Source organism: Sinocyclocheilus anshuiensis, unplaced genomic scaffold, assembly GCF_001515605.1.
Source record: "Sinocyclocheilus anshuiensis isolate Anshui unplaced genomic scaffold, SAMN03320099.WGS_v1.1 scaffold223, whole genome shotgun sequence".
Taxonomy (NCBI): Eukaryota; Metazoa; Chordata; class Actinopteri; order Cypriniformes; family Cyprinidae; genus Sinocyclocheilus; species Sinocyclocheilus anshuiensis.
The window spans coordinates 615-9,108 of NW_015548214.1; the positions used below are offsets into that span (position 1 = coordinate 615).

The window sequence follows — 8,494 nt, forward strand, 5'->3', positions numbered from 1 at the left end:
TTATTTATTTTTGTACACCAGTTGTCACACACCAGTATTAATTTCTTACAAAAAAAAAGAAAATAATTTTTTACACCTGTATTCACACTGGCCACAATTATAGGCACCCAATTATTGCAACGTCCTTTCCACAGGATAACAGCTCTGAGTCTCTCTTATAATGCCTGATGAGTTTGGAGAACACCTGACAAGAGATCAGAGACCGTCTCTTCATACAGAATCACTCCAGATTCCCAGCTCTATGTTGGTGCTTCATTTTCTATAGGGTTCAGCTCAAGGAACTGGGACGGCCATGGCAAAAGCTTCATTTTGTGTTCAGTGATTTTTTTTTTTGTGTTGATTTTGATGTTTGTTTTGGATTATTGTCCTGATGGAAGATCCAACCATGGCCCATTATAAGATTTCTAACAGGTTTAAATTTTGTATCTGTTGGTATTTGCTAGAATCCATGATGCCATGTATCTGAACAAGATGTCCAGGACCTCCAGCAGAAAAATAGGCCCACAAGTATATTTAACCGTGGACATGGGGTACTTTTTATCCCTCTTTGCACCAAACCCATCTGGTGGGTTTGCTGCCAAAAAAAAACTATTTTTTTAGTTTCAATTGACCATAGAAGCCAGTCCCGTTTGAAGTTCCAGCCGTGTCTGACAACTGAATATGCTGGAGTTTATTTTTGGATGAGCAAGGAGGATTTTTCTTGAAACCCTGCCGAACAACATGTGGTGATGTAGGGGCTGTTTGAAATTTTTTTAGGCTTTCTGACCCCGAGACTTAACTAATCTCTGCAATTCTCCAGCTGTGATCCTTGGTGAGTCTTTGGCCACACAAACTCTCCTCTAACCGAGCATTAGGACGATATCGACACAAACACTTTTCCAGGCAGATTTGTAACATCTTTCCTTGATTGGAACTTCTTAATTATTGCCCACTTTATATTTTGTGAAGCTCAACAATCTTGTGCTGCACATCAGAACTATATTCTTTGGTTTTACTCCTTGTGTTGGATGATTAAGGGAATTTGGTCTTTGTGTTCCTCATATCTATAATCCTGTGGAACAGAAAGTCATGGCTGGACAATTTCATGCTCCTAGTCACCCTGGTGTGCTAAAAAAAATTAAATATGAATGGGAATATACTTCAGAGATATTACATATAAGTATTTCTAGAGGTGCCAATAATTGTGGCCAAAAACATTTATTTCATAATGTGAGTTTCCCCCCACTTTCAATTGTTTTACTTCAATGAAAGATTAGAATTTTGTGAATTTTTTGAATGAAAGATCAAAAAGATAAATGATGCCAATTTATTTTCACAGCCACCTTTGCTCATATTTACCAAGGGTGCCAATATTAGTGGAGAGCACTGTAGCTAGAATTATATAGCTTTTTACAAGTTAATCAGTAATCGGAGCATTATGCTCTTTCATGAGGCCTACACATGCTCTGAATGCACACAGACTATACATTTATTTAATTAAATCACACACTTTTGCTATTTAATAATCACACCAGGCCATTTTGAGATTTCAATACAAAATGTATTCAAACAGTCAAGAACTGGTCCACATCTTACCATCATTGTTCAGGTCCATTTGTCTGAATATCTTATCTGTCCTCTTCTCTGGTGTGGATTCATCCTCAGGCATTTTCATCACCGAAGACACCATCTTATAAATGGCCTGTTAAAGATATGAATAATGAACCAGGTTAAAATATCAGCAGACCACCTTTATCTGGCCTTCACAGGTTAGGCTTATCCAATATTCTGCTCCATTAGCATTTCATCCTGCACTGAGGTTCACCATGAGCCATGAAGCAGAAAGCAAACCCGAGCAGGGAAACTTCATAGGCTTTTTCAGCTCATTTACTTGCCATACCCACTAAATCAGAGATGTCGGTTTTAAGTCAATCAATTATGTAATGTTTTTGAGGGATAATGATATTCACAGTTGGGCAGACTGCTGGTGCCGTACTCTCGGCTTAGCCCTCCACCTTTTAAAAGCAGCCGCCATGATAAAATATGCAACACGCTGCAATCTCTGAGTGCCAAGCCAACTGTAACCTCCATGAGCTTGCGGATAATCTCGACGTTCTGCACACACAGGGATAAACCCCAGTTAAATTTAACTCGTTAATCCAACAGAGAAGAGAGCCAACTTGGGCGCTACGGCCCTCCCCCTATCTCCGCGATCTTCCCCACAGGCTTTGCTAGTCGAGGGGCATCGTGCAGAACGGAGCTTTGCCAAACCTAGCTGAGGGAGACTGGTACCAACTGAGCATGCTAAGCACATGCTAATAGCTTCTCTACTCCCACAGCACAGGCTAACGGGAGCGATCATCTGGGACAGCGTGCTAATGTTTGTGTTTGATCTCTCCACCAGGGGTCAGGCTGCTCATCTCTGTGCTTTCTGCAAATTATGAAGACTTGTACTGTATGTGCACTTAGGAGAATACAATGCTACTTTTTTAAAACCAGATGGTGTAGTATTTACACAGTCGGTATACTATATACTGCAGAAATAGTAAGAGTATATGGTAGCAGGCTAGTTCAAATATTGTCTATATGTCTCTTAATGATCAATTCTGATCTGATGAATAATTTCACACACATTAAAAGAGAAAAAAATTTGAGGCATGCTGCAGTAAGAGGAGCATGAAAGGCTATGGCTGCACTGTTAATAAGCAACATATTAGGCGGGTACAAATTGTCTGTTTCCTTCAAGTATTTCGATTTTTTTCATTTCTTCAAGGATAAAGGCAAGTGGTTTTTCTTTCATCTGACATTATAAGGACACAAAGTCACTACAGAAGTCAATGAACAGGAGGATTTCTTGAGCCAAGATTGATCGTCATAAGACTAGCGTGCTCAATAAGCCTGAACATTTAGAAATCACAAATCCTTGAATGAAAACCTTGCTTGAAAGAAAAGGTGAGTAGATTTCTGAAATGGAAACCAGGGACATTTTCTAGTTCAGAGGTCAAAATATAATTGAAAGGTCACATTATTATCTATGAATTAAAAAAAAAATGGAGACAATCATTTTTTTATTGTTTTTTAATTGTAGTTTCCATATACTATTATTATAATTAATAATTATTACGCAGTTCGCTGGTCAAACTGACCCAAACTGGCTGTAATAAAATATTAGTTTTCGTATATGATATTATTATAATTAATAATAATAATGCAGTTCGCTGGTCAAACTGACCCAAACTGGCTGTAATAAAATTGTAGTTTCCATATACTATTATTATAATTAATCATTATTACGCAGTTCGCTGGTCAAACTGACCCAAAGTGGTTGTAATAAAATTGTAGTTTCCATATACTATTATTATAATTATTAATAATAATGCAGTTCGCTGGTCAAACTGACCCAAACTGGCTGTAATAAAATTGTAGTTTCCATATACTAGTATTATAATTAATAATTATTACACAGTTCGCTGGTCAAACTGACCCAAAGTGGTTGTAATAAAATTGTAGTTTCCATATACTATTATTATAATTATTAATAATAACGCAGTTCGCTGGTCAAACTGACCCAAACTAGCTGTAATAAAATTGTAGTTTCCATATACTATTATTATAATTAATAATTATTACGCAGTTCGCTGGTCAAACTGACCCAAAGTGGTTGTAATAAAATTCACCAAAAATCACACTATGAAAAATTGTAAATAGTGACCATTGCAAAGAACAAACAGATCTAAAGAGTATTATATTATAAAAATTATGACTTTGCATTACAAAAATAAAACAAGATAAATATAACAAGATAAATAAAACTGTATTTAGCAAATAATGTTTTTTACATTTTCTAATTGTATTTAATAACTGTGCTGTATACAGTAGTTACAACTTTTTTAACTTTTCAAATGTTATTTTATGTTTGTGCTTTTGAAAATGGAACTTTATTAGGCTCATTATTTTCTTCTTATTATTGTCTCATTTTGAGCACAAGGGTTGGATAGTAATGTGAACACCTAGGAAATTGGCAGTATGTCTTGGTGTTTTTCCTCCATTTGTCTTTAACAAAGCTTCCAACCTTCTTAGAATAGATTTGTGCAACTACTGAATAGTCTCCAGCGGGCTGCTGTCTATCAGAACATCTGTCATGCTTAAAGTCCCCGTGAACTGGAGGTTGCTGCTGACCTTACTTAAGTATTGTGACGTATTTCCAACTGAAAGAGAATATTAAAAATCACCAAGACAAACAATTATTTCAGGGGATTAACTTGCATAGATTAATTGTTCACTTCAAAACTAACAATGTGCTCTTACAAAGTAAATAGTGTAAATATTGATTTCATGCAGAGATGCTGAAGAAGAGAATCAGCTTCTCACTCTTCTCTCCAAAACTGCCTACAGGTTTTATGTCATAATTCCATGTCTATCATGTACTTTCACCCATGTGGTATAGTTAAGATTTGGGAACGTTTAAAATTGTGTGCAAAACAATCCTGCATGCTGTTCAGGCCCTGTTATATAATACAAAATATAATCACTACACGATTACTCTGGTAACCAGCAAGCTATGTTAGTCAGGCTTTTTTGCAGTGTATTTGTGGAGTGTTTCAATGGTCAGCCTATTGAAAAAGCCTACGGCTGTTAGCTGGTCTTCCAGCCTGCCCAATCTGGTTAGGCCACTCTGTTTTGGTGTTTTGGGTGTGTGTCAGCTGATCAGGCTGTGAGACCAGCTGGCCAACCAGCTAAACATCAGTTTGACAAAGCTGGGAGACCAGCTAACCAACAGTAGCTTTGAAAGTTTGCAGTTAGCATCTAACATCTAAAGTCCAATAAACTATATTTGTTCATCAAAATCATCACAGCAGTGAGAAAATAAAGGTATGGATGCAATATTCAATACCTTTTTTCTGTTAAAAGGAGTTCATCCAAAAATGAAAATTCTGTCATCATTTACTCACCCTCATGTTGTTCAAAACCTGTAATATTTTCTTTCTTCTGTTCAGCACAAAAGAAAATATTTTGAAGAATGTTGGTAACCAGACAGTTGACAGTAGCCATTAAGATCCATAGTATTTTTTCCCTACTATGGAAGTCAATGGCTACTGTCAATTGTTTCCTTAACAACATTCTTCCAAATATCCTCTTCTGTGTTCAACAGAAGAAAGAAAATATTACAGGTTGGAAACAATTTAAGGGTGAGTAAATGATGTCAGAATTTTCATTTTTGGGGAACTATCCCTTTAAGAGTTGATTTACGGTGCAGACTACAGTACATGCATCCCAGAAAGCCACTGACCTGCACAATCTCTAACATTTCCTCACGGCTGATGTAACCGTTGCCATCCAGATCATACATGCTGAAAGCCCACTTCAGCTTCTGCTCCAGTTTTCCCCGCGATGTCACACTCAGAGCAATAATGAACTCCCGGAAGTCAATGGTCCCATCGTTGTTCGTGTCAAACGTACGAAAGACATGCTCAGCAAACTTAGAGGCATCACCGTATGGGAAGAAGTTGGCATAGATCTTCTTAAATTCCTCAACGTTCAAATGCCCACTGGGGCAATCTTTCAGGAACCCCTGTTTAGAGTGAACAACATACAGCATATTGCCATAAGTGGCATGGTTTAATAGACTCCATTATTAGAATATGACATCTCAGATCAGAGATAATCATCCTAAAACCCCCAAATTTCCACTTAAGTCTTCAACCTTCACAATCAGCCAAGGTGTTTGTAGGTTTAATACCAAGTGGGGAAAGTCTATTGCTGCATTCAATTCTGCATCAACAGTGCACAAAATGTATACAAATTAAATATGACAGTCATTTCCGATAGTACTTGAATGCACAATATGATCTGCTTTTTTCAGCCCCAGGGCCACTGTGGCTCATAATATAGTAGCTCAAATTTACATACATATACACATACATGGTCCCTTAACCTTCTTGTACAAGGGCCATTCATGTCTCCCCTGGGGCATCCAACCTTGGGATACATATTTTACTATATTTTAAGTCATTTCCCATGACCACCACTTATAGAGACATACATTAAATGCTATATTTAACCATATTTTTGGGAGGGTGGCTGTTTTCATGTTCAAATATGCATATATATGTATAAACACCAAGTATTCTCAGAAACAAATGTGCAAAAATTGTTTGTTACTGGGACAGTACCCTTAAACGGACAACTTTGCATCTTATGTACCCCTAAAAGGTTCATAGTAGTACCTGAGGGTACATATTACTACTCCAACATATTAATATGCACCTTTTGGTGGTAGATTAGGTTCAAACTTGTCCCTTTAAGGGTACTGTCCCAGTTACAAAGTGTTGTGTCCCCTAAAGATAGTTTTTGCTAATTTTCTGAAGTATGGTGGAGAGCATGAATGTATCTTTATCTGTATTTTTATAAGTCCAATCATTTACCCTCCATGTAAATTAAACAGGGGTCCAAAAAGTTTTTGGACCAAAGGCACCCATTGCAAAATTGTATTTTCCTACTTAGTATTTTTGTATTGCTTTCCAGTACATATATCTAAATATTATGAAAACAAAAAGTACATGCAAAATGTCTCAGTAAAGTAATTAATTCTGAGAAAAGATCTAGCATAATTTGTTGATGCCACTTGATTTGATATTTTGCTTGCAATGCAATAAAATTCAAAAAGTTTGTGTGGCTTAAGTCCCCAGATTCACGGCACCTGTGCATGTCTCAAGATGTTCCCACCTTGTACCACTCCTGCAGCTCGTGGTCAGTGAACTCCGTGTTCTCCCTCAGGTCCATTAGCATCTCGGGCCTGAGCTTGCTGTTCTGTTTTCCTCCAACCTTGGGATACATATTTTACTATATTTTAAGTCATTTCCCATGACCACCACTTATAGAGACATACATTAAATGCTATATTTAACCATATTTTTGGGAGGGTGGCTGTTTTCATGTTCAAATATGCATATACTGTATATGTATAAACACCAAGTATTCTCAGAAACAAATGTGCAAAAATTGTTTGTTACTGGGACAGTACCCTTAAACGGACAACTTTGCATCTTATGTACCCCTAAAAGGTTCATAGTAGTACCTGAGGGTACATATTACTACTCCAACATATTAATATGCACCTTTTGGTGGTAGACTAGGTTCAAACTTGTCCCTTTAAGGGTACTGTCCCAGTGACAAAGTGTTGTGTCCCCTAAAGATAGTTTTTGCTAATTTTCTGAAGTATGGTGGAGAGCATGAATGTATCTTTATCTGTATTTTTATAAGTCCAATCATTTACCCTCCATGTAAATTAAACAGGGGTCCAAAAAGTTTTTGGACCAAAGGCACCCATTGCAAAATTGTATTTTCCTACTTAGTATTTTTGTATTGCTTTCCAGTACATATATCTAAATATTATTTAATTAAGACGCATTTACTTGTAAAGCAAAATGGGATATATAAAATATGTGAAACAAATGTATGAAAATTAAGTGAGATTATGAGTAAAACAAGAAATAATATCTGCCAGTAGGGTCAGAAAAAATCAAATGAATTAAATTTAATATTCTTACCACACTGGCAAATGTTTTTTCTTGTTTTATGTAGAAACTCGATTAATTTGTATATGTTTTTCAGAAAACAACACCTAATATCTTTGTCATTTGTCAAGTTTAGATATTTTTATTGGAAAATATGTATATGGGATGTATGTAGGAAAATATTTTTTTGCTGTGCACTTAAAAATGTATGAATGTCACTGCATTAGATAACACACTATCAAACCAAGTGGAGATTTTCAAGAAAAAATAAATAAATAAAATACCTTTAAAAAAGTAAATGCAAAATGTCTCAGTAGTGTAATTAGGTCTGAGAAAAGATCTAGCATAATTTGTTGATGCTTGGTTTGATATTTTGTTTGCTAATGCAATGAAATTAATACATTTTGTGTGGCTTAAGTACCCAGATACTTTTTAGGGGCACTTGTGCATGTCTCAAGATGTTCCCACCTTGTACCACTCCTGCAGCTCGTGGTCAGTGAACTCCGTGTTCTCCCTCAGGTCCATTAGCATCTCGGGCCTGAGTTTGCTGTTCTGTTTTCCCATGATGATACGTCTCTGTGTGCGCAGTGACAACGCCGAGGCCCCAGGTCAGACCTGTTGGCAAAAAATGATATGAGGGCCAATGAGGTGACCTGAAAACATTTTAGAGTAGGTTACAAGTTCAAATGGCAAGAAGGAGTTTTAGATATGAGGCCAGGGGTCAAATGATTAGATGCCGTCACGGCATCGTGAACATGAAATTTCAGCTATCAGAAAACAAGACTTCATATCTAAAGTCATTTTGTTTCTCAAGTAAATATATATTGATTTACTGTAAGAATGTTTAGATAGTTTTTATTGTAAAATAATTATACTAAGGAAAAATTTTTTATTTTTTTTTGCTGTGCACTTTTTGTTTAAATATCACTGCATTAGATAACATACTATCAAACCAAATGGCATTTATTGGAAAGATTTTCAAACAAAAATAAATAAAT

The 8,494-nt window shown here is 36.2% G+C and overlaps 1 protein-coding gene across 2 annotated transcripts in view; it reads right to left on the minus strand.

Annotated features, from left to right (window-relative positions):
* Positions 1–1,496: 1,496 nt before the first annotated feature.
* Positions 1,497–8,494, minus strand: part of LOC107653824 (hippocalcin-like protein 1) — a 42,418-nt gene continuing 35,420 nt past the window's right edge. Inside the window, exons 3-5 of one of the 2 annotated variants that reach the window (XM_016440663.1) lie at positions 6,706–6,775; positions 5,270–5,551; positions 1,525–1,681 (exon numbers count right to left, since the gene is read on the minus strand). In XM_016440663.1, the coding sequence (XP_016296149.1) occupies positions 1,553–1,681; positions 5,270–5,551; positions 6,706–6,775 (481 nt within the window). In that variant the 3' untranslated portion in view covers positions 1,525–1,552. Of the gene's footprint in view, positions 1,682–5,269; positions 5,552–6,705; positions 6,776–8,494 lie in introns of both variants that reach the window. The other variant, XM_016440664.1, reaches the window with a different exon arrangement.